This window comes from Brachyhypopomus gauderio, chromosome 1 (assembly GCF_052324685.1).
Source record: "Brachyhypopomus gauderio isolate BG-103 chromosome 1, BGAUD_0.2, whole genome shotgun sequence".
NCBI lineage: Eukaryota > Metazoa > Chordata > Actinopteri > Gymnotiformes > Hypopomidae > Brachyhypopomus > Brachyhypopomus gauderio.
The window spans coordinates 50,138,174-50,164,492 of NC_135211.1; the positions used below are offsets into that span (position 1 = coordinate 50,138,174).

A 26,319-nucleotide genomic window follows, 5' to 3' on the forward strand; every position below is an offset into this window, starting at 1 on the left:
CTGAACTGCTCCACCCCCATGATCATGCCCCGTGCCTCGGGTCAGCTTATCAGCTGCTCCATGAGGTTCCACGGTTAAAGTGTAAGCTCAGAGGGCACAGAGCCTTTTTGATTGCTGTTCCTAAACTGTCAAATGATCTACAGTGACATATTAGACACTGTTTTTATAACCAATCTTAAAACTTATTTTTATTTATTGGCCTCCAACCCAGCACGAGACTTTGATCTTGTTTTAGTTTTTACTGTTTCATTGGTTAATTTATTTGTTTAATTAATTTCTACTGTCTTTTAATTATTTTAGTTCATTGTTAATGTTGATTATTTACCGCAGTTTGTTTCAGCTCTTGTTTTTAAAGTTGAGTTCATCTTTTTTCTCCAGACCCCATTTCTCTTACTGTCCCATGTCCCACAGTGAAACAAGAAAGAGGCTGTGTTTGAAACAGCCTACTGCATACTACTCTTGTACTGATTGGGCCCCAAATCAGTATCCAGTATACAGTACATTTTCCAGTATACAAAAGATCCCTGGATGATGTACTACATCAGCAAAATGTTCTAGTACACAAACAGAGCTATCTTCATGGTGTACAGCATCGCGTTGTGCAGTTCCGTCACAACATCCAATCTGTAAAAAAAAAGCAAAAAACGGTGAACCCTAATGCAGAGAGATACATGTATACTTTCATATAAATATGAAAATGATTTAAAATTAGAAAATCCACTTGTCACGTTGAGGACCCCGGCCCCTCCCTTTTGGGCGTGTGTATACGTAGTCCACGTGCTTTGTCTGCGTCAGTGTATATTCGTGGTTGGGGTTATGTCGTGTGATTTATAAGTCTCACCTGTGACTTGTCTCGTAATCACGTGGGGCTAATGTGGTTTGTCTATTTAATGTACGCTCGCGCAGTGTCCTGTGCTCGTCGTTGTCTAAGTCTACACGTTTTGTGTCAAGTGTATCTGTTCCTCGTGCGCTATTGCGCAACATTCGTATTCACATTAAAGTGGCGTCTGCTGAAGCAAGGATTTGTGTCTCGTCCTTGACGCCGCACCCATCGTCACAGAACGACGAGCCTTCCGAGACACAAAAGGAATGCCAGGCTACAAGCCGAAGCTGAAGAAGGGGAAGAAACCCTGCAAGCGGCATCACCGCTCTTCTTCCTCTCCTCCACGCCACAAAGCCCCGCCGACTCTGGCACAGCTGATGCAGGACCCCGAGTGTGCCTACCTGCTGTGCGCGGCTCGGGAGACCTCCATACCCGAGCTGGCAGAGGAATACCGCAGGACAGCTGCTCGGGTATGGGAGGAGCGACACCCCTCTCCTTCTCGGGAGCTATCGCCCCTGCGGGTGGGCGTCCTCGAGCTGGAGGAGGACCCCCCCGGTCGAGAGGAGGGCTCCTCCCCGCTTCAGGAGGCGACGCCCACGCAGGAACAGCTGGAGAGGGACCCTGTGTGCGCTTCCCAGCTGTCTGCGGCGCGTGAGTGCAAGGACCCGGAGAAGGCGGAGATGTTCCGCGAGGGCGCGGTGAGGATTTGGAGACATCTCCATTCGTCTCCTTCCCGCGCCCTCTCGCCTCCGAGGGTGGGCGCCTGCACGATCGGCGCTACCGCGTCAACTCCGGAGGAGGGGTTCGGAGAGGAGGACTCTGAGGAGGAGGAGCAGGAGGACGAGATCGAGGACTACTCCCCGTCTATAGGTGATGCCTCCACCATAGATTACGGTGGAGAGGGGGTGGAGAACTACCCTCCATCAATAGGCGACGCCTCCACCGTCGACTACGGGGAGGAGGAGGAGGAGGAGTCGGAGGAAGATTACCTCCCTCCGCCCGTAGGTCCCGCTACCACCGTAGGGAAAGGCAGGGAGGATCACCCCGATGACGACGATAGGGAGGAGGAGTACAGAGATTACCCTCCGTCCGAGGGCTCATACACCGAGGAGGAAGAACAGAGCCCTCCCCCCTCGGAACCGTCGGCCGAGAAGGTTAAAGGGAGGTGGACCCCGTCCTCTACTCGCTCTAGTGCAGAGAGCATGGACTGCTCCCGGGGTGGCAGCCCATGAGCTGGAGCCAGGACAGTGAGACGACGGACATGGAAGTGGAAGCGCCCACTGTCAACTCCAGAGAACAGTCGTGGAGCGAGGTGGACGTTCCATACAGCCAGCTGGGGGGAGAGTACGTCAGCCGCGCTGCACCGGGCGCGTCCGCCAGCCGCGCTGCACCGGGCGCCTCTGCCAGCCGCGCTGCGCCCGGAGGAGGGTATGCAGCAGGGGCAGGAGGAGCACCGCCCACTGCAGCGCCTGCAGCACCAGTAGCTCCCGGTCTCTCTCCCCTACTCACCCCTCTCTTGGCGCGCAGCCTGGCGCCTATGTCGTGTGTGTGTGTTCCTGTAATCGTATACGTAGTCCACGTGCTTTGTCTGTGTCAGTGTATATTCGTGGTTATGTCGTGTGATTAATAAGTCTCACCTGTGACTTGTCTCGTAATCACGTGGGGCTAATGTGGTTTGTCTATTTAATGTGCGCTCGCGCAGTGTCCTGTGCTCGTCGTTGTCTAAGTCTACACGTTTTGTGTCAAGTGTATCTGTTCCTCGTGCGCTATTGCGCAACATTCGTATTCACATTAAAGTGACGTCTGCTGAAGCAAGGATTGCTTCTCGGATTGTGTCTCGTCCTTGACGCCGCACCCATCATCACACCACTAAACATAGCTAGTTAATAATCTGTGAACCATTATTTGGGTAGTTAAATAGTGTTTTCTTAACAGACTCTTAACCATAGCTTTAAAGCCTGGTAAATAAATTTCCTACCAGAGGCTATTGTCAGGATGATTATTATTAGTATTAATTATCAATAGCTTATTTCATTGCAAACGTATTTATATGGTATTAATACAGTAAACTGACAACTGCTTATTGGTAGGGACAGACCATATTAGAGAGGCGCGTATAGCCTGGCGTACAGTAGCCCTTAAAGCCCATTGCGATGCAAGCGAAATACACGCTGCAAATACGCAAAGCAAATGCATCAAAATGACAACGCGTGCACTACATTTTGGAAACGCGCTGCAAATTCAGAAACGCTATAGGGTTTTAGACATAAACAACAGTTGTGTTATTTAACCCTATTACTATTTACGGGATTTAACCCTATTCAACAGAAGCACCCTCTGCTGGGTAAAGGTAAAGGGTAAAGGTAAAGGGTGAGGTAAAGGGACTCAATTTAGCTGTGCTTGAGTGCCCCTAAAAAGGGCAGACACCCATATGTTCTGAATGGATCGCAAATAAAAGTCTTGATGTATTGTTATTATGGATGAGCAAGTACACCACTAGCTGTATCTGTTCAATCATCTAAATCAGTGATTCTCAATTGGTGGGTCGCAACCCAAAAGTGGGTCGCGGACACGTTCTGGGTGGGACAGCTTGTAAAAAAATTAATATGCTACTTTTCTAATTTTGTATTCACCTTTTATCTTGAAAAAAGACAGAGGCGTGCGTCAGACATGCCAGGGCTCCAGACTGTGACTACACAAATATTAACTTGCGAATAATATAATTATTTCACTCACCAGTGGCGACAGGCGATACAACATTATATTTTATGGGTGAGGATTTTTTGAAATTGGAAAAAATATCCACCATTTTCTTTTGAGTTTGTATGTTAAAAGTTAATCGATATGCTGTAGCTCCCACTCACATGTTCGTCTCTGCCTATCAACAAATGCGGGAATCCGATCACGTGACTTGCGAAACAGCGGAGCTGAAACTTTAGCACTTGAAAATGACCAAGCGAAAAATATTGCATTTTTTCACACAGTCTACATCTCAAATGTATGTCAAACCCAAAGAGGACACACTTCTTTATAACTACATAGTTTTAAGTTAAGTTTAATGGGATCAAAAGTCACTCATATGCATACTAGGAAACTTCAGGCAAGTTGGTTTCACGTTCGCATATTCGGAATTCTTTCTTCAATAACTTTAAGTGCCAAAATATCTACAACTTTGTTTATGTCAGGAATAAACGTATTTTAAATAGCAGACATTTTAAATGTACTACCACTGCAACATCTAAGGCACCGTCTACAAATTACCTTAACATGGATGCAAGGCCCCAGAGCACTGCACACTGTTTTTTGCAATAATTTCAATACCTTTTAAACGGTCCTTCATAAGACCCACTATTAATTTAACCCCCTTTAATACCCACTATTAAATTCACTGTTTTCACAATGTATAAAAAAGGGGGTTAGCAATGGTAGTGACACTACAAGTTGTTGTCTTCCTGTTATTTAATACTGTCCTCTGCTTCTGTGTTGGTATAATATCCTCTTACCCAATTTCTCCCAAATTTCACCGGTCATCTCAATTCACTTTCCTCTCTTTAGTTCCACAGTACTGCTCAGTTCATCATAAACATGCTGGGACATTTCTAACCTATAAATATATATAACCTTTGCATCTAGATGCATTCAAAGTGTTCAAAATGCTGAAAGTCCATGCAGAGAGTTTCATTTTGACCTGATATCACAAAATGCGGCAGATTTTTTAAGTTTAATGGGATCAAAAGTCTGACTAAAAGTCTGACTAAAGTATCTATCTATCTATCTATCTATCTATCTATCTATCTATCTATCTATCTATCTATCTATATGCAGGTCTATAAGTTACATGAACAGAAACAAATAATCACACTTTACCCTTTTACAAGTACAATCAGGTTGTTGTAGTGGGTACATTGTGTAAATACACATTTAGCCTATTTTGGTTCTCTGGTGTGCTGTTCAAGTGCTGCACTAGGATATATTCTACCAAAGGAATCTCATGTAAGAAGAGTTGCACAGCTCAAATCACCATCATACTAATTTCATCATGCCACCAGAAATGCACAGTGCCCAAGAACCTTGGCTCTTACAGTACCCCTAAAGACTCTAGAAAGACTGTGCTTTATGAAGCTGCATGTATAAGTTAAAGAGAAATCATGATTATTAAACTTTATTCCTCATTTTACATTCCTATATTTTTATGCAATAAAATTTGAGTTGTATAAGAACAAAACTAGGTTGTGTCTTGAAATAACTTATCAGTATGATGAGTTAGCGATTTAATACACACTATTAAATTCACTGTTTTCACAATGTGTAAAAAAGGGAGTTTGCAACGGTAATGACACTGCACGTTTGTGTCTTCCTGTTATTTAATATCGTTTGATGTAATATCCTCTTACCCAATTTCTCACACATTTCACCGGTCATCTCAATTCACTTTCCTCTCTTCATTTCCTCAGTACTGCTCAGCTCATCATAAAAATGCCAAGACATTTCTAACATCTAAAACACTCACTACAACTCTTTGCATCTAGATGCATACAAAGTGTTCAAAATGCTGAAAGTTCAAGCAGAGAGTTTCATTTTGACATGAAATCACAAAATGCTGCAGATGAATGTACCACTATCAGCAGGTCTATAAGTTACATGAACAGAAACAAAAATCACACTTTACACAACAACCCGATTGTGTAGTGAGTAAAGGTACATTGTTGTAGCAACAGCTGATTGACACTCCTGGCCTTGTCTACTTACTGCCTCCTGTGACACCTGATGCCTAACTCAGTGATTCACTGTCTGATTTGGAGAAAATAAAGGTGGACAGAGATCTGCAGGATGATGTACTGCATTTAGACCCAAGTCTGGATACAGTGGGGGGGTTGGGGCAGGTCACAGAACTGTGTGTCACTGTGAGGTGACCAATAATGGCCAATGTTCCTACATCGTCAAGATACACAACCTGACATAAATCTCCAGTCCAACCTCATTTGTTTGTTTTTGTTTTCTGGAGAGTTCACAGAAGACATTAATTCTCACTGTTTCATATGACTTTAACAGGTCAGCCTCATGTCACATTTTGCATCATGCAGAAGCTCCTGAAGCAACATTAGAAAAGGAGGAAGTGAGAGTTCAGATTAACAGTGACATACACGTATAGTGGGATTTATTTCAGCAGGCTTCGTTTATCTGTCTGAACTGCTTCATTTGTGTGAACTGATTCAGACTGATTCAGAGAGAAAAATGGAAAACAGCAAGAATACATATGCAAATACAGAATCTACTGAAGATAAAAAATCTGATTCAGAAGAAAAGAATCAGAATAATTCAGAGACTCACAGGACCAGAAAAACAGAAAAGGAGAACTCAGGTCAGTATAATCGTAAACTGTCTGTATCTGTCTCAACACACACACACACACACACACACACACACACACACACACACACACATATATATATATATAGGGATGTGGAGATTCATCGATTCACATCGGTGAAACGGTACACATGTCTGCGATGCGACTGCATCGGTAGATTCAACGTGCATCGAGTTTAATTTGCGGGCGAATTCACGATGCATCGCCTTCAGTGAGGCGGTCACGCAATCTGAAAACAATGCCGTGGGGCTAAATATACGTTAGTAGCACAACGAACCTGGCGACACGCATGAAAAGACGGCACGGTGTGGACATCTCTGCGGCCGCTACCCCCTCGTAACCCCCCCGCTCAAAAACTTACGTTCGTGAGTGTGTCGCATCGCATCGCATTTGTATCGCATCGCATCGCATCGACAAGGGGTTTCAGAGTATTGCAGTTATATCGCATCGTTGGCAGTGTCCCAGCCAACATGTCCACATGGGCCCCACATGGGATTTAACTGGGCAGTATGGGTTTTATCTGGGCATGGGCTTAGAGTGGGCTTTTTTAAGGGTTCTATTCGGGCCCCAGTTGAGTTACATTTGTGGGCCCCATTGGGGTTATAAATCCCGGCCCCAGTTGGGTTATAGTTGGGACCCACGTGGGCCTGATTTTTAAAACAGCCTAATATTTTAAAAACGGACTTTTAAATACCATTTACAAAACAGACATTTTTACATAGTACACGATTTTATACCTCAGCTCAAGCAAATGATGGTAGAACTGGATATTTCTCTGGCACACAAACAAATAAATTGCATGTTGATATAGTTTAATTTGTGAAGCAGTTATAATAACTAAATTCATTCAGAATATTAAGAAAGTTAATGAACCTGCTTCAGATGTATGGAATAAGCCATTGCCTCGCCTCCTCTCGTGCGCGCCCGCCCCCAACGAAAGACTAAACGGTCTCCCGCCTGGCCTGACTGAAAGTGAATTTTTATATCCGTTGGAGATATCGTTCACTGAGGTAAGAAATTAACTTTTTATCCGGTTTCTCTAATTTGGTTATCAATGTGTAAAAGAACAAATATACAATGGAAGAAAGAAAAATATCTGAGGATATAATGCCTGACGTTATATTTAATTCAAACCTAGCTATGTTAATTTGCTAGCTTGATAGCTAAAACAACCGTTAGCGTTGAAAGGTAGAACGCAAGCGTTCATTTGTTATGGCTAAGAGGAATAATCTGTGGGGGGAAATATAGTGTTTAAATGTCTATGTTTACACATTTTCGACGTAACCCACCTAGATTTAGTTAATTAATTTTCCTAGATCAGCTAAGACATAAGTGCAAATTTCGATGGTGCTAGGCTAGCTAACCTAAGATAGTGAGTTAACCTATCTTAGCAAACACTAGAACTAAGTGGTCACCTTGGTTAACTAGCTAGCTAGTTATGTTTAGAGAATGTTTGCTTAACGTTTTGGTAGAAAAGATAATTGTCCTGTTAGTTATTAATTAAGTGATAAACCTTTACAGTTAATAGTAAGTCGTGTCCTGGCATTAAATATACCAAATACAGTGGTACCTCGAGATACGAGCTGCTCTATATACGAGCGATCCAAGATACGAGCACCGAGACGAGCAAAATTTCTGTTCGACACCCGAGTGCACGTTCGAGATACGAGCATGAACCGGTCATCACAGCCATTCGCATGTGTGCTTTGCAACGAGTAACACTACGTACGGTGTATACAGTACAGTATTTCAATACTACAAACGTTTGTTTTGCATTATGGCTCCAAAAAAGGCTCTAGTAGTGGAAAGTCCAATGAGAAGAGAATGATAACTATAGAAACTAACTATAGAAACAGGAGATTATTCACCTGCATGAGAAAGGCACTCGTGTAGCCGAACTCGCTCGTCTGTTCGGCCGGAGTACATGTCTTTTTTTCCACATTTACGCTAGTTTTGTGACTTTTTTAAGGACCGGAACCAATTACAATATTTTACATTGTTAAATTGCTTCCAGAACCGAGCAGTTCGAGATACGAGCACGGGTCTGGAACGGATTAAACTCGTATCTCGAGGTACCACTGTACAAATGACTGCATTTCTAAGGTAGAGCTGTGTAGTATTAATCCCAGTATGAGGGGAAAAACAAATGATCGTAGTCCTAACCTACCATAGAAAATCTTGTGTATAGCAGAAAAGAGTATTGTCTTATGGATAAACAGCTACTAATCATTCTTGTAATGGGTCCAAGTTAGATAGCGGTTTTCTCGTTTTGGTGCTCTGTAAAGTAACATGTGGTGGCTGTTTTTGCCTCAGTTTATTCTATCTGAATTTTAAATTTTGTTTTGTAGGTGCCCTAAAACAAAATGCTTATCTTCAGAATTAACTAAAGAAGATGTTGAGAGAGCTGTCTCAAAGTGGTTTACCAATGCTCGTGACCATGATGGAAACCGTCCACTGAGAGCGCAGAGAGACTTTCAAAAAAGGAACGCAGAACAGATGTAAGTAATCAATAGTGAGTTACACGTTTGTGATAATGTGACTATGAAGGCATGTGAAAATCAGTCATTTTTACTTTCCAAAACCCTGACAGCTCCTATATTGGAGTTTTTAAATGTTTTATGTACACCTAACTTGTAAACACATCACTTGGCCTTTGTAAAATCTCCCCCAAGAGGTGATTAAAGTGTTAGACATCAGTGTCTTTGGAAATTTTGAGTAACTGCAGCAGCTCAAATTAGTGAATTGTATAGTATATTTGAAGGAGTACTGGTCAGGATTTTATTATACTGTGCAAACTAGAAGCTGGCAAGAGCCTTCATAGAGTTCTGTACAGTGTATTATGGTCAGGACCCAGGTGGTGCAGAAAATGCATGCCCATTAAACAGGCCTAGTGTGCTAATTCAATAGTACAAACAGGATTTTTATGCTTTACCATGTTTTAGATTCACAGAGAAGGATGTTTATCATTGCTAAAAGTGGTTTAGATAATCTGCAGTGTTACTGTTGTGTGCTTTAATTAATACTGTTGTCTGTCTCTCCCTCCCCTCCTCTCTCTCTCTCTCTCTACAAGATGTGAAACTACACAACTCAGCAACACACAGTAAAGGATTCTAAAGACTCTTAACATATGTTTTATGGACATTTATGGTTAAAATTGTTAATGAGTTGTCGTTTTCAATAAAACATTTTTATTAGGATTGATCAAGCATTTGTCGTCATTTAAATGTAAGTATTATAAACAGCTCATCTCTGATTGAAATTACTTATGATAATACAGTCTTTAGTGCTGTGCTCTTATACAACAGTTTTGCAAAGTAAGAAAAGCAACTGAATATTGCATTAGGTATGTACAGCAGAGACCTCACCGGAAGCCCTCCATGACTCCATAGGGACCCACATTGGATGACACAAGTTAGCATTATAGTAATTGTGCTCCAAATGTGTGATGCAAGCTGACATTCTAGTGAGTGATGGGCTGATATTTGGGCCCCCTTTGCATAACCCATATGGGGCCTATAAAGATTTGCCCATGGGCCCCTAATGGGGCTGAAGCGGGTGTCTGCAGTTAACCATAAGGGCCCTACTTGTTGCCCACACTGGCCCCATCATTATCCCACACAAACAAGGGGCCCATGTAGGGCCAGCGAATCATTGCTCATACGGGGTCCACCTGAGGCCCACATTGACCCCAATATTGGCCCACATGGGCTAACACACATGGGGCCCATGTAGGGCCAGTGAATCAATGCTCATACGGGGCCCACCTGAGGCCCACATTGACCCCAATATTGGCCCACATGGGCTAACACACATGGGGCCCATGTGGAGCCGATGGACAAATCTTTGTGGGCCCCAGCTGGGTTGCCCAAAAAGGGCCCATGTGCCAGCCCATTTCAAACCCATGTGGGGCCCGCATGGACATGTTGACTGGGGTATCGAGATGTGTATCGAATCTAGCTTAGTGGTGACGATATACATCCCTAATATATATATATATATATATATATATATATATATATATATATATATATGTGGAGTACACAAATATTTATGATGCTTTAGTTACTTTTCTGCAATCTCCAACAATGTACTGTGTGTACCGGGGCATGCAAGGGTTAAAAGTATTGTCCGAAGATGAATGTGAGGTCCCAGTATCGCTTGGGGGCGGGTCAAGGAAATCGAAAGCGAACGGTGGGTTAAGAGCAGTAAACGTGTATGCTTGCTCTCCAGCCATATAGAGAGAACAAACGAGTATTTATGTGTTTTCAAACGAGAGAAAGTCTGTCTTTGTGAGCACCAGCGTTCAGAGCGAGACGAGCAGGTCTGAGGGCTCTTTAAACTAGACTCCGGTGCGTATTGAGTCAGGACTGGTCTCGGGGAAAATTCAGCTGTTGCGTAGCGCACGAAATGGCGGACGTGCCCACCTTCGTGTAGCAAAAAGAGCGCGTGAGGCCCTTTCTGCAACGTGCATGTGGCGGAGGATACGGCGTTGCCGCGGGGGAAGGCTGCTGGTTTGTTTTTGTGCACTTTCCTGCGTGTCCGTGTGCGCGCGTTTGGGCTGGCGTTAGCTGCAGGTTGAGCGGGAGCCGTGTTCACGCACAACGCGAGGGATTGCGACCGCGTCTACCGTCCGGTGGCAGTGGGGAAGCGCCACATAGAGACTCAGCGTGTTCCTGGTCTTCAGAGACTGTTTCTCCGTGTCCGACTGTTGCCGTGTACCCTGCCATCCAGACGACATCCTCTCAGCAGTTCGCCTCCTCAGTTGAAGGGAAGTGATTTATTTTGTATTTGTTTGTCTTTCCTGGGTATCTTATTTATGAGGCTACGTTAAGAAAGAGTATTTTGCCTCGTGATCAGAGACTGTGATCAGAGACTGAGATCCACGTGACCGTTCGTAGACTCTTTCTCTCAAACCGTGGACTGCCAAATACACCCAGAGTGGGAGTGCAGAAATAATATTGTGGATTATTTACTGCTGTCGTTGTCATTTGTTTCATTTCATTCCAGAGGAACACCCAGATTTATATATGTTTTAAATGAATAAACTATGTTAATAATTGTTCAAATTATAGTTGTTTAAGTATAGTCACTGTTTGAGTTATATTGTGTGTATGTGTTGGGTGCCCAACAGGGTATTTACTGTGTTACTGATATACCTACCTTGGAGTGGGGGCGTCTCACCTGTCCTGTCCTGATCTAGGGAGGGGGAAAGGGGGGGTTAACAAACCTGTAGCCATTCACAGTGTGGTTAACACCAATCCTTCGGGCCGCCACCGTGTCAGGGTCTACCGAAGCCCACCTCACCATTTCAGGCAGTGGCTCACCTTACATCTATTTATTGGGGAAGTTAGAAGCCATAGTGTAGAACAGGGCAGGCTATCCATACTTAAACAAATAAGCACTGAGGCTAATTGTACTGGAGGGTGGGGACCCAGATCCTTCCGCTCTCCCGTCGTCCAAGGTGAGGTTGCTGCTACTACCCCCACAAAACGGGGCTTGACACCCCGTTACAATTGGCGTCACGAACAGGATAGTCAGTAGGTGCATTTCAAGTAGGCTGCAGCTGTTGGTTACAGATCTGTCAATCTTAAGATGGCTGAGCTGGAACAGTTAAAGAGAGAGTTTGAGGAGATGCAGCGAAGGCTGGCTGAGCAGTCTGGAGCTTTGCAGCAAGCTAGAGAGGAGCAGAGAGAGGCACTCTCCCTGGCCAAGGCTGTTATAGATCAGCAAGCTGCTGCCCAGAGGAGTCCAACTGCTGTGTATATCCCTCGGGATCGCAAGCTGCCAGAGTTTAGTGGGAGCTTGACAAAGCCAGGTGACATGAGCATTGAGGAATGGGTGGCAGCGATGAAGTCTGCATTTAAAGTCATGAAGGTTACAGATGAGGATTGTATTGAACTAGTCAGGCAGCAATTAAAGGATGAAGCCAAAATGACAGTGAAGTTTATGCTGAAAGGAGAGGAGGAGAGTGTTGATGAAATATTCTCCACCCTTTTGAAAGCTTATGGGGACAAGGTGCCTATAGGCACAAGACTGAAGGAGTTCTATGATCGGATACAGATGCCTGGTGAGACTATCCGCTCTTACGCATACGATCTGCAAGAGAAGCTTAGTCGAGTCCTCAGTAGGGATTCCAAGCGTGTACCTGATGCTGATGCTGTGCTCAAAGAACAACTGGTACTGGGCTTAAGGGATGACTTCTTGAGGCGTGAGATGAAAAGGAGGGTAAAGGACGAGGAAGATTTAACTTTTGCCCAACTGATGCAAGCCGCTATTACCTGGTCTGAGGAGGAGGAGGTGCCAGCATCAAGTGGCACAAGGAGTAGCTCCCGTTCTAGAGGCGTTGTGAACGCTGCTGCTGCAACTGCAGGTGCTTCCCCAACACTAACTCTTGAGATGCTACATGAGGCTATAGAAAAGATAGCTGCACGTCAGGAAGAGTTGTACGAAGTTGTTCACAGCCAAGAGAAAGCAAAGCTTCAGCAAAAGAGGCCAAGGAAGCTGCCTCTGAAAGATAGCGAAGGAAGGTATGTTTGCTATACATGCAGAGAGCCAGGCCATACCAGTCGTTACTGCCCCCGTAGCAAAGAAGTAAAAAATCATGCTGCCCAACCTAAACAGGGGGAAGCAACAGGTGAAGCTGCAGTCAGGAGCCCGCAAGTTAGACAGAACAGTCAAGACTCTTCAGTAGTCTGGAGTAGGACAGGTAAGACAGTCTCACAGGAAGTGCCTAGCACGCTTAGAGAAAATGCATTTGGGGACTGCTTAACCATTGAAGTTAAGATAGCTGGTGTGAAGACAAACTGCCTCTTAGACACTGGATCAGAGGTTACTACAATAACAGAGTCTCACTTCAAACGACATTTTGAAGGAGAGGAACTGATGCTGTCATCAGCTAGCTGGGTAAAGCTTACCGCCGCAAATGGGTTAGACATACCTGTTCTTGGATGCCTGGAGGCAGACATTGAGTGCATGGGGAGGACGCTTTATGGGAAGTGTGTGTTTGTGCTAACAGACACCAGTCCAGATGTAGCAGACATGAAGGGGCTCTCTGGCATCATTGGAATGAATGTGATAAGTGGACTTCGAGACCTTTTCATTACAGGAGATGGATTAAAGCCGATGGATAAGCACAGCCGACACACGGGGGAGGCGAGTGTACGACATGTGCTCGCCAGAGTTGAGAAAGAATCGCAGATTATTGGCCCTGGTGGCAAGATTGGCTTTGTTAGAGTGGCTGGAAGAGGTGCAGTTACTATTCCACCCTTTAGTGAGAAGGTACTAGAAGGCCGCTGCAGAGTGCCACCCAAGGTAAAGTGCCAAGTATTGGTGGAGCCTACACCTAGAGCAGGTATTCCGAAGGGGCTTATGGTCGCAAACGTGTTAGCCAAGACAGAAGGGGGCAGAGTGCCTGTGAGAGTGTTGAACTCGAGTGAGAGGCCCATAAGATTAAAACCCAGGGCCATGGTGGCATCAGTACATAAACCACAGGAGGTGCTACCAAGACGAATGGTGGAGCTTGAGGAGAGCAACGGGGCTGTACATGTAAAGGTGGTTGAACAGGGTGACAGTCACCCCCAGGAGTGTGATGCAAATCACATGCCTATTCCAGTCCAGGTGAACTCCGATGCCCTTACTCCATTGCAGTATAAGGAACTTTTAAACTTGCTTGAGAAGTACAAGGATGTGTTCTCGAAAGGTGACCACGACTACGGTTATACTACGGCTGTGACGCATAGTATTCCCACAGGTGACGCCCCACCCGTTAAACAGAGGCACCGGCGGGTCCCACCTCACGTGTTCCAGGAATTTAAGAAACATGTGCAAAGCCTTGTTGACCAGGGGGTCCTGAGAGAGAGTTCCAGTCCATGGGCATCCCCCGCAGTTATAGTTGTCAAAAAGGACGGGACAGTACGATTCTGTTGTGACTATAGAAAGCTGAATTTGGTCACATGTAAAGACGCATACCCCCTTCCACGAGTGGAGGAGTCACTCGACGCCCTAGGAAATGCTCAGCTGTTCTCGACACTGGATCTGACAGCAGGATATTTCCAGGTGGCAGTTTGTGAGGAAGACAGAGAGAAGACTGCTGTTACAACACCATTTGGGCTCTTTGAGTGGTGTCGTATGCCGTTTGGCCTCTGCAATGCCCCAGCCACTTTCCAACGACTTATGGGGGTGGTGCTGGGTGACCTTGCTTTTGACACATTGCTGGTGTACCTTGATGACATCATCATTTTTTCAAAGGACTTTGAAAGTCACTGTGAGCGACTAGAACTTGTACTCACTCGTCTAAGGCACCATGGGTTGAAGCTGAAACCTAGCAAGTGCTTCCTCTTCCGCTCAGAAGTGAAGTTCCTGGGGCATGTGATTTCTGCCGAAGGAGTCCAAGTAGATGATGAAAAGGTCAGGGCCCTGCACACATGGCCTACTCCAAGGACAGTGAAGGAAGTGAGACAGGTGCTAGGGTTCATGGGCTATTATAGACGCTTCGTACCCAATTTTTCACATTTAGCCAGGCCATTGTATGACTTGTTGGGAGGAGTGAAGGCCAGGGAGAGAGCTCCTGGACCAATCACCTGGAGTGGGGAATGCCAGAGAGCATTTGAGAGTCTCAAGCAGTGCCTAATGTCTCCACCAGTGCTTGCCTACCCAAACTTAACACTACCTTTCACACTTACCACTGATGGGAGTCTACAGGGCATAGGGGCTGTGCTTAGCCAAAAGCAGGGGGGGACAGAGCGGGTAATAGCCTACGCAAGCCGGGGCCTACGGGGGTCAGAAAAGAATGACAAAAACTATAGTGCATTCAAATTAGAGTTGCTAGCACTTAAGTGGGCCATAACGGAGAAGTTCAGGGACTACCTGATGTTCACAAAGTTCACTGTCGTCACAGATCACAATCCACTACGATATTTGGGGACGGCCAATTTGGGGGCTGTCGAGCAGAGATGGGTAGCTCAGTTGGCAGAGTATGATTTTGATGTTCACTATAAACCAGGGAGACAAAACACCAACGCCGATGCCCTGTCAAGGATTCCTTCCCAAGAAGAGCCTGAAGTGACTGATGTGGACAAAGACTTCATACAGATTAAGACAGAGGAAGTGCGTGCATGTTTATGGCCTGCCACAGAGGGGATGAGGAATGAGTCCGCTGTACAGGCTGCCGTTAAAGCTTCAGTTAAGAGGGGGGCCTGTGGATATAGCTGGAGTGAGATCGAAGAACTGCAAAGAGAGGACCCTGTCATCCAACTAATCTATGGTGCTGTGCTGAGTGAGAAGAAGCCTAGCCCTACTGAACAACGCGCTATGAGCTTGAAACAGAAGAAACTGTGTAGACAGTTTGACAGGTTGAGACTGCGCCAAGGGGTGTTGTTTCGTTGTATATGCCACCCAAGAGATGGAGAGGATGTATGGCAATTGATTGTACCAGAGTCATTGCAAAGAAGGGTTTACGAAAGTCATCACGAACATGGCGGGCACTTCGGTGAGAGGAGTACCCTGCAAATGATGAGACAGAGTTACTACTGGCCAACCATGACTTCGGACGTCCAGAGCTGGATCACACAGTGCAGGAGATGTGCACTGGCAAAGGATGTATTTCCAAGGATTCGTGCACCCATGACGTGTAGTAAAGTCAGTGTTCCACTGGAAGTGCTTGCAATGGATTACACCCTGCTGGAGAGATCCAAAGGTGGTTATGAGAATGTGTTGGTGCTCACAGATATGTTCACCAGATTTACCATTGCAGTACCAACCAAGAACCAAACAGCCCACACAACAGCTAAAGCCCTCCTGAAGCACTGGTTTGTTCATTATGGCTGCCCTGCTCGATTACACTCAGACCAGGGACGGAATTTTGAGTCCAGCGTAATCAAGGAAATTTGTGGCGTTTATGGTATAGCGAAGAGCCGTACAAGCCCGTATCATCCACAAGGGAACTCTCAGTGCGAGAGATTCAACCGGACGATGCACGACATGTTGCGGACCTTGCCTCCGGAAAAGAAGAGGGATTGGAAAGAACATCTTCCCGAATTAGTAATGGCATATAACAGTCATGTCCATTCCTCCACGGGTTATTCGCCTTTCTACCTCATGTTTGGGAGAGATGCAAGGTTGCCCTTGGATGTGCTTGGAGGAAAGGATTTAGAAAATAGTGACATTGACAATCTGGATGACTGGGTAAAGGATCACCATGAGCGGATGAGGACTGCTGTAGAGGTTGCAAGAGCGGCCACACAGGGAGCCTCTAAAAGGCGAAAGAGAGCCTACGATCGTAGGTCTTATGGTGCCCTTGTTAGACCCGGTGACCGGGTGCTCCTGAGGAATCACAAACCTAGGGGCAGAAATAAGATACAGGATAAATGGGAAGCACAGCCATACATTGTCTTGAAGCAAAATCACACAGATACACCAGTGTTTACCATACAGCCTGAAAAGGGAGGGCCCACTAAAGTCGTTCATAGGGATCAACTCAGGCACTGCACATTCCAGTCTCCCACTAAAAGAACCCTACCTGACCATAAGCATAGGGATTCTGAACATTCCGATTCAGATCACGCAGATGTTATTTACATACCAGGAACTAGGCAGACACCTGACACTTACGCAGAAAGGGATCAGGGAGTAGCACTAGAGGGACACCATTCAGCTGGGGATGTAGATGCAGATACAGGGACAGAAGGGGGATCTGAAGATGCTGATGAGTCAGATACAGGGAGTGACCATGTTGGCACGTTGAGGCGCTCAGACAGGCAGGGCAGGGGCACGCTTCCTTGGAGGTACAGGAACGATTATGTTTTGAAATAAATGATGTTAAATGTACGATATTCTTGGTTGAAGAAAACGAGTTTGTTGTTTGAATGTAAAAAAAAAAAAAATAAATGTTTGAAGTTATGGCTTCCACACCAGAAGTGTAACTATTGTTCACATCTATCTGTTTTGTTTGTATTTCAGAGATGAGGCCTGCTGGAGGATGGTCGCTGGTATGGCAGGGTTTAGCAGGGGGGAATGTGGAGTACACAAATATTTATGATGCTTTAGTTACTTTTCTGCAATCTCCAACAATGTACTGTGTGTACCGGGGCATGCAAGGGTTAAAAGTATTGTCCGAAGATGAATGTGAGGTCCCAGTATCGCTTGGGGGCGGGTCAAGGAAATCGAAAGCGAACGGTGGGTTAAGAGCAGTAAACGTGTATGCTTGCTCTCCAGCCATATAGAGAGAACAAACGAGTATTTATGTGTTTTCAAACGAGAGAAAGTCTGTCTTTGTGAGCACCAGCGTTCAGAGCGAGACGAGCAGGTCTGAGGGCTCTTTAAACTAGACTCCGGTGCGTATTGAGTCAGGACTGGTCTCGGGGAAAATTCAGCTGTTGCGTAGCGCACGAAATGGCGGACGTGCCCACCTTCGTGTAGCAAAAAGAGCGCGTGAGGCCCTTTCTGCAACGTGCATGTGGCGGAGGATACGGCGTTGCCGCGGGGGAAGGCTGCTGGTTTGTTTTTGTGCACTTTCCTGCGTGTCCGTGTGCGCGCGTTTGGGCTGGCGTTAGCTGCAGGTTGAGCGGGAGCCGTGTTCACGCACAACGCGAGGGATTGCGACCGCGTCTACCGTCCGGTGGCAGTGGGGAAGCGCCACATAGAGACTCAGCGTGTTCCTGGTCTTCAGAGACTGTTTCTCCGTGTCCGACTGTTGCCGTGTACCCTGCCATCCAGACGACATCCTCTCAGCAGTTCGCCTCCTCAGTTGAAGGGAAGTGATTTATTTTGTATTTGTTTGTCTTTCCTGGGTATCTTATTTATGAGGCTACGTTAAGAAAGAGTATTTTGCCTCGTGATCAGAGACTGTGATCAGAGACTGAGATCCACGTGACCGTTCGTAGACTCTTTCTCTCAAACCGTGGACTGCCAAATACACCCAGAGTGGGAGTGCAGAAATAATATTGTGGATTATTTACTGCTGTCGTTGTCATTTGTTTCATTTCATTCCAGAGGAACACCCAGATTTATATATGTTTTAAATGAATAAACTATGTTAATAATTGTTCAAATTATAGTTGTTTAAGTATAGTCACTGTTTGAGTTATATTGTGTGTATGTGTTGGGTGCCCAACAGGGTATTTACTGTGTTACTGATATACCTACCTTGGAGTGGGGGCGTCTCACCTGTCCTGTCCTGATCTAGGGAGGGGGAAAGGGGGGGTTAACAAACCTGTAGCCATTCACAGTGTGGTTAACACCAATCCTTCGGGCCGCCACCGTGTCAGGGTCTACCGAAGCCCACCTCACCATTTCAGGCAGTGGCTCACCTTACATCTATTTATTGGGGAAGTTAGAAGCCATAGTGTAGAACAGGGCAGGCTATCCATACTTAAACAAATAAGCACTGAGGCTAATTGTACTGGAGGGTGGGGACCCAGATCCTTCCGCTCTCCCGTCGTCCAAGGTGAGGTTGCTGCTACTACCCCCACAAAACGGGGCTTGACACCCCGTTACATATATATATATATATTTCTTAATACCTATTTTCTTGCTTCAGGAACCAGTACTGCAGGGAGCAGATGTTCCAGACTGACTGCAATGTGTCTGGGGCTGCTGTGTGTTCTCCTGCTGACTGTCATCATAGTGCTGTGGTTCACGTTCACTGCAGAGAGAGACCAGTTACAGACCAGTAACTATAACCTGGCTATAGAGAGAGACCAGTTACAGACTAGTAACTATAACCTGACTATGGAGAGAGACCAGTTACAGACTGATAACTACAACCTGACTATGGAGAGAGACCAGTTACAGACCGATAACTACAAACTGAATATGGAGAGAGACCAGTTACAGACCAAATGCAACAACTTCACTAAAGAAATAAACCAGTTACTCAGTTTCAACAATGTGACTCTAGTGAAAGATAATGTACTGGGTAAGTGAATAAATATGAACTTTAAGGTCCTGCACAATGACTATATCCATGTCATAATCTCATATCTACAACAGACAGAATAAGTCCATACTTAACTATAGCCTACTTGTTTAGCCTAAGCTATTAAGATGTTTTGAAAAAAGGTGTTTGGGTGCTTTTATTTTGAAATTGTTTGACGTGTGTGTGTGTTGGTAAGTCTTTGTTGTAATTCAGGTCTCTAGTTGGTTTACTTTGTCTATCTTTAGCTTTATTTCTCCCTGGTTCAATGTGTTAGTGTATTTGTATCTCCTATGTCTGATGTGTATATTGTGTATTTAGCTTGTCCATGTTCCCCAGGTTTTATGTATTGGCGTGTTCTGTCTGTGTTATTTGTTTTTTTTTGGGGTTAGTGTGTGGTCTGTCTCTGTTCCCCGTTTCTGTGCTTAGTGTTATTCTGTCAGTAGTGTTAATAAATCCCTTTAATTATCGCACCTGCGTCCGGCGTCCGACTACCCAGTGTTCTACTACCTCACCTGCAGCTCAGTTTGGTACAGGACATCAGTGTTGATTCTCTATGGTTTTCACCTGTGGTGATGTCTTGTATTGCTCATTAACCCTTGTACTGTTTCCTGACTTCAACCCTATTGCCCTGTTAGGTGTTCCTTGACCTGCTGCTCTGTTTTCTGCTGATGACTCGTCATTGCACTGTTCACTGTCATCTTACCTTGTCCTTTGGCAACTACAATCTGTCAGTGAAACCTCCTGTCACTTCATTGGGCCTCCACAACAATGTCAGTCATTTAGAAGTCCTCACAACACTGATTTGCATTTATGTAGGGTGACCTCTTTTCCCACCAGACACTTCATAGCAATTCATCATATTCGATTTCTGCAGTCTGCAGTCCCCTTGTGCTTTTTTTAGCAATATGTTGCCCAAATGTATGTGTAACATTAATGTATGTGTAACATAAATGTATGCCACTGTGTGTTTTGATTAAATGCTCTGCACAAGGATGGAGATATTTCAACTTCAGCATTTATAGCACCACTACAGACAAGAAGAACTGGAGTGAGAGCAGACAGGACTGCAGAGAGAGAGGAGCAGACCTGGTGATCATAAACAGCAGAGAGGAACAGGTGAGAGAGAGAAAACTAGAGGGTTGTTTAACAGATACATGTTTCTGAATGTTACAGAATAGTAACAGACAGAATAATAAAGAAAAAAAAACACTATCAGAAAAGTAAGCAGAGATTGAATTTGTATGAAAATCCTTCCTCAGAATCTATATATGCATATACAGACAGTTGGCTAGATAGATAGTCAGAATTGCAGTACACAAGGTTTTCAGAGAAAAGTGCACTTTGTGTGTATGAACACACAGCCCCTTTAACATTGTAAATTCATGTTTTATGTCCTCAATCTCAGGAGTTCATCAGTAAAACTTTCCCTGATTCTGAGGCTTGGATTGGGTTGACTGATGTAGACATAGAGGGAACCTGGAAATGGTTGGATGGAACACCACTGTCCACTGGGTAAGAGACCACTGACCTGAACCAAGTCTTTAGAGACAACTCACGTCCTTAGACAGCCATCTCAGCAGACTGGGCTCCAATATGCTTGAATGGAAAATAATACATAAATCTGAAAGATATGACCAAAATAGCATTTTACATGCATGTACAAAATCACTGGTAACACTTGTAACTGATGTTTTATTCAAATCAAGACAAAAATATAGATATTTGTAATATTATTGTCCCGTTGGGCGCAAGGCGACGGACGAGACAAAATCCGGCGTTTCTTGACTCACACGTAACTTTTATTTTTACATAAAGTAGTAGCGCAGACAGCGCACGACAACACTCAAACATCCAACGTGAACTTGACTCAAACATGAAGACTCAGACAACGACGAGCACAGGACACTGTGTGAACGCACATTAAATAGACAAACCACATAAACCCCACGTGATGTCGAGATGAGCCACAGGTGAGACGGATTAACACAAGACATAACCATAACCACAGAAATCCACAGACGTAGACAACCAAACGCAGACAACCAAATGTAGACAACGTAAACACATGCCCAAAGGGAGGGGTCGGGGACCGTAACATGACAATTATTTTGTCAACTGTATATGTACTGTACATAAATCCCTAATGAGTCCAAAGGTTTAATGGTGCCAAATTTAATAACTACTGATGTGGTCTTACCAGATAAGAGAGTTTGTAAGTGCACCATATGGTTTGTGAATACCAGTAAACACCATGAGATGCCCACCAGGTCATGAAGAATAAACAAACAATAATGTTGGTGTTTCACAAGGCTTGTTTTATAGTTCATTGTGCTGAGAAATAAATACATTTATTTCCTCATTGATTAACCTTTACCAAAAATCCCAAGCATCATTAAACCAGTGTTAACCAAGAGGTTATTGTGTCTAAGCAAGGCAAAACTGAGGGAAATGCCTTAAAAGGCGAGAATCCTACCCAAGCAAATCCTAATGGTGAAGGATTAGCCCTGTGGCTACTATCTGAAAGGAAAGGGTGAAAGATTTAATTCTACCTAAATGTATCTAAGATGAATGACAACTGGGTAAGAGATTAGATTCTGGTTTTAATCCAGTTAGTCACTGTCCCAGTCTGCAGCTCTGGAAGAGAGAGAGACTGAGAGAGTGACTATAATGTAATCTTCTGTGTGCTTTCAGGTTCTGGTGGGAAGGGGAACCCAATCAATATGGAGGCAACGAGGACTGTGCCATGACTGGCTATAAGAAAAGGCCAATAATTATTGGAGTAAATACATGGAATGATGTTAACTGTGATAAGCCTTTTACTGGGATTTGTGAGCTGATACTTTTTAATTGAGGTTTACTACCCATGTATGTCAACATATGTTAATGTCTGTAGCGATACAGAAAATACTTTTCTAAATGAAAAATGTTTCTGTAGATTGACATAACAGCATTTTATTTTATTTTTTTGTAAATGAACCTTTTATTAGAATTCTTATTTGAGAGGGTTTTATGTTTTAAAGAATTTCTCATACAGTATATCTTTACTGTCTTTACGTCTTCAAAATAATACAGCAACAGACTCACACACTGAAATAAAACAGTCCCTTGGCGTTTAAACAAAGAATAGCGCCAGGCGCTTAGTTCAGTTATCAAGACATCAGACTTCAGCACAGTCTCTCTAGTTTTGGAAGAAGGAAAACAAGGTGTAGATGAAAAGGAGTGTCAATAGGAGGGAAACTGAAAGCGTGAGTGTGGTTTGGGTAGTGGGCGTGGCAGAGGGCGTGGCAGAGTGTGAGTGGACATCTCCCATGAGGGCTGGGACTGGCTCACAGTGACAAAAATAAAATGGTGGGAAACAAGATACAAAACTCCCTAACTAACCACAATAAGACAAAAATATAGATATTTGTAATATTATTGTCCCGTTGGGCACAAGGCGACGGACGAGACAAAATCCGGCGTTTCTTGACTCACACGTAACTTTTATTTTTACATAAAGTAGCGCAGACAGCGCACGACAACACTCAAACATCCAACGTGAACTTGACTCAAACATGAAGACTCAGACAATGACGAGCACAGGACACTGCGTGAACGCACATTAAATAGACAAACCACATAAACCCCACGTGATGTCGAGACGAGCCACAGGTGAGACGGATTAACACAAGACATAACCATAACCACGGAAATCCACAGACGTAGACAACCAAACGCAGACAACCAAATGTAGACAACGTAAACACATGCCCAAAGGGAGGGGTCGGGGACCGTAACATGACAATTATTTTGTCAACTGTATATGTACTGTATGTAACCCCACCCTTGCGTCTGTCACTATAAGACAGTGTTGAGTATCACCTAAGAACCAAGGGTTGGCTTCACATGTAGGTTCAATGAGGAGACTGCTGTGAGTTACCTGCCTAATTACTGAATTAGGCCTGTAAGGTCCACCACAAATACCATACATACGCAATAGACTGATAACCTGAGAGAAATGTATTGACTTAATAAAGGCATTCGCAACACAATGAAAATTAAATTAAAAAAATCAAATTAAGAATGAGTACTGGACAAAAAAGTAAATAAATAAACAAAACAGAATTTCCACATCACTTGTATTATCTACCCAATGTTAAATTTGCAATACACAGATATTTGTATAATGACAATGTTTGGATCCTATTTGGCCAATTAAATGTATTTTTTCTTGAAACAAAAAAAATGTCTGAGATCTCAGGTATATAAAAAATGAAATAAAATAGTCCCTTTAGTTCAAAAAAATCACCTGGGGTACCCCAAATCCCTACCGCCCTTTTCCACTGTGAATGTCCGAGATGGGTATTGCAATGGAGAAGAATATGAAGATGTGGGTTGACTCTTCACTCCCAACGGCGAGTGGCAACGGCGAAGATGCAGATTGAAGGAAGCAGAAAATGGCGGAAGAACCGGGAACCCAATCAAAGGACTCTAAAAAAAAACCAGCCTAAAGCCGTACAAACAATACCATTTACATATGCACAAGCAGACGAGTCGCTGCTTCACAACATCCACTTTACTTAACGTATAACTCTTAATGTCCGCTATAACTATACATTGAACATGGATTCATTTAACATTTCAAAAATAAAATCTCTCCCTTCGCACATGGCTCTTACATTAACTTCTCGGACCGTGACAGTGCAAAGCGCTATTTCAAGGTCTCTATACACTTAGAACTTAGCCACATGAAATTTAAACATAAATAAATTGATAACCCACACTGAAGAATTAACAAAGCACAGGCTTCAGTCACACTCCATCATTCCTAGATTTTTTTCTCGACTGGTTTTAATGAGAATGCTCATAACGAGAGTAATGAAACCAATTCTAATTCTCTCTTTAGTGTGTAGCACCTTGCTAGCGAGTTAACTTGCTAATATAGCCTATCATTACTCACCGAGAAATCTGTAGCTCAAAAAAAAAAAAATACCCAAAATCCTACGCTGTCCTATTTGGTCACAGATCGATCACCTTCTCTTGGGTCAGCGTCTGATAAATCGCCAAATTCCTAGGTGTGACGAATTCTCAGAACTATTATAAAATTATATTGAACTTTTCTTGCGTTCAGCAACTGCATCCACAATGCGCTGACAGAAGGAAAAGAAAGAAAAAAACTCACAGACGTCTATCATCCCTATCAATTCGCGCGCTGAATGCCCACGTGACAACCTACAAATCTAAATTAAAGTAGACATTAATATGTACTGCTGGCATCTCTACTCAAATGATTCCCTTTTTTTTCTAAAAATAATGAATTTATATTTAAAGGGCCATGGTCTTTTAAACTACGTAAAGCAATAAAAAAAATAAAGCAGAAATAACCTGGGGCTCAGAAAATCCAGGTTACATGTACATATATCCCTAATGAGTCCAAAGGTTTAATGGTGCCAAATTTAATAACTACTGATGTGGTCTTACCAGATAAGAGAGTTTGTAAGTGCACCATATGGTTTGTGAATACCAGTAAACACCATGAGATGCCCACCAGGTCATGAAGAATAAACAAACAATAATGTTGGTGTTTCACAAGGCTTGTTTTATAGTTCATTGTGCTGAGAAATAAATACATTTATTTCCTCATTGATTAACCTTTACCAAAAATCCCAAGCATCATTAAACCAGTGTTAACCAAGAGGTTATTGTGTCTAAGCAAGGCAAAACTGAGGGAAATGCCTTAAAAGGCGAGAATCCTACCCAAGCAAATCCTAATGGTGAAGGATTAGCCCTGTGGCTACTATCTGAAAGGAAAGGGTGAAAGATTTAATTCTACCTAAATGTATCTAAGATGAATGACAACTGGGTAAGAGATTAGATTCTGGTTTTAATCCAGTTAGTCACTGTCCCAGTCTGCAGCTCTGGAAGAGAGAGAGACTGAGAGAGTGACTATAATGTAATCTTCTGTGTGCTTTCAGGTTCTGGTGGGAAGGGGAACCCAATCAATATGGAGGCAACGAGGACTGTGCCATGACTGGCTATAAGAAAAGGCCAATAATTATTGGAGTAAATACATGGAATGATGTTAACTGTGATAAGCCTTTTACTGGGATTTGTGAGCTGATACTTTTTAATTGAGGTTTACTACCCATGTATGTCAACATATGTCAATGTCTGTAGCGATACAGAAAATACTTTTCTAAATGAAAAATGTTTCTGTAGATTGACATAACAGCATTTTATTTTATTTTTTTGTAAATGAACCTTTTATTAGAATTCTTATTTGAGAGGGTTTTATGTTTTAAAGAATTCCTCATACAGTATATCTTTACTGTCTTTACTTCTTCAAAATAATACAGCAACAGACTCACACACTGAAATAAAACAGTCCCTTGGCGTTTAAACAAAGAATAGCGCCAGGCGCTTAGTTCAGTTATCAAGACATCAGACTTCAGCACAGTCTCTCTAGTTTTGGAAGAAGGAAAACAAGGTGTAGATGAAAAGAAGTGTCAATAGGAGGGAAACTGAAAGCGTGAGTGTGGTTTGGGTAGTGGGCGTGGCAGAGGGCGTGGCAGAGTGTGAGTGGACATCTCCCATGAGGGCTGGGACTGGCTCACAGTGACAAAAATAAAATGGTGGGAAACAAGATACAAAACTCTCTAACTAACCACAAAACACAAACTACACAAACAAAGCTACAACAAGAACATCGACCAACCCTATATTTGCAATAAACACACACAAAGATGACATTATAAAAATATTTAGAAGTGATATACACAAAGTCCCATGCAGGAGGTACACGAATACAAACAAAATTCAGTCATAAAACCAGCAAAAATTAACACACAATTATCAACACATATCAGGAAAAATACAAGTGAAGCAATAATATAAGAGTTCTGAACTCATCCGCATCTTCAAAGGCTGTTTACCTGATAAGGTAAATAGAACAGAGAAACATGCACCAACAGAAAGCACACACAGCAGAGCATAATACTGCATTCACATTTACAGCTAAATCTCTAAATGTTAGTCATATCTCAGAAATTACCCAGATATTTAGCTTCCTGTCAGGCCATGGGTCCAACACACAAGTTTCAAGATTCAACCCCCTTCCCCTTAATAAATGTATAACACCCAGCAAATCTCAGTGATAAAGCCTCTCCTCTCTGACACCAACACAGTTAGCTGGTAATGAGTGGTCATTTACTTTTTATGCATTTGGCAGACACT

The 26,319-nt window shown here is 43.6% G+C and overlaps 1 protein-coding gene and 1 long non-coding RNA gene across 4 annotated transcripts; one reads left to right on the forward strand and one right to left on the reverse strand.

Annotated features, from left to right (window-relative positions):
* Nucleotides 1–5,841: 5,841 nt before the first annotated feature.
* Nucleotides 5,842–25,406, forward strand: LOC143524071 (uncharacterized). Of its 3 annotated transcripts, none has more exons than XM_077018253.1 (6): nt 5,842–6,185; nt 18,730–19,107; nt 20,099–20,223; nt 20,513–20,619; nt 20,923–21,077; nt 21,799–21,911. In XM_077018253.1, the coding sequence occupies exons 1-5, from the start codon at nt 6,059–6,061 to the stop codon at nt 21,029–21,031; spliced, it is 846 nt and encodes a 281-aa protein (XP_076874368.1). In that variant the 5' UTR covers nt 5,842–6,058; the 3' UTR covers nt 21,032–21,077; nt 21,799–21,911. The 3 variants fall into 3 exon arrangements, with proteins under 3 accessions (XP_076874368.1, XP_076874367.1, XP_076874366.1); XM_077018252.1 differs by lacking the exon at nt 20,923–21,077 and adding an exon at nt 25,062–25,406 and having other exon boundaries at nt 5,846–6,185; nt 21,799–21,886; XM_077018251.1 differs by lacking the exon at nt 20,923–21,077 and having other exon boundaries at nt 5,851–6,185; nt 21,799–22,143.
* On the reverse strand, nt 22,607–25,217 carry LOC143524561 (uncharacterized). Its single transcript, XR_013133488.1, has 2 exons — nt 24,047–25,217; nt 22,607–23,593 (listed from the first exon to the last, which is right to left on the reverse strand). It is a non-coding gene; the product is annotated as an uncharacterized LOC143524561 (long non-coding RNA).
* Nucleotides 25,407–26,319: the final 913 nt, after the last annotated feature.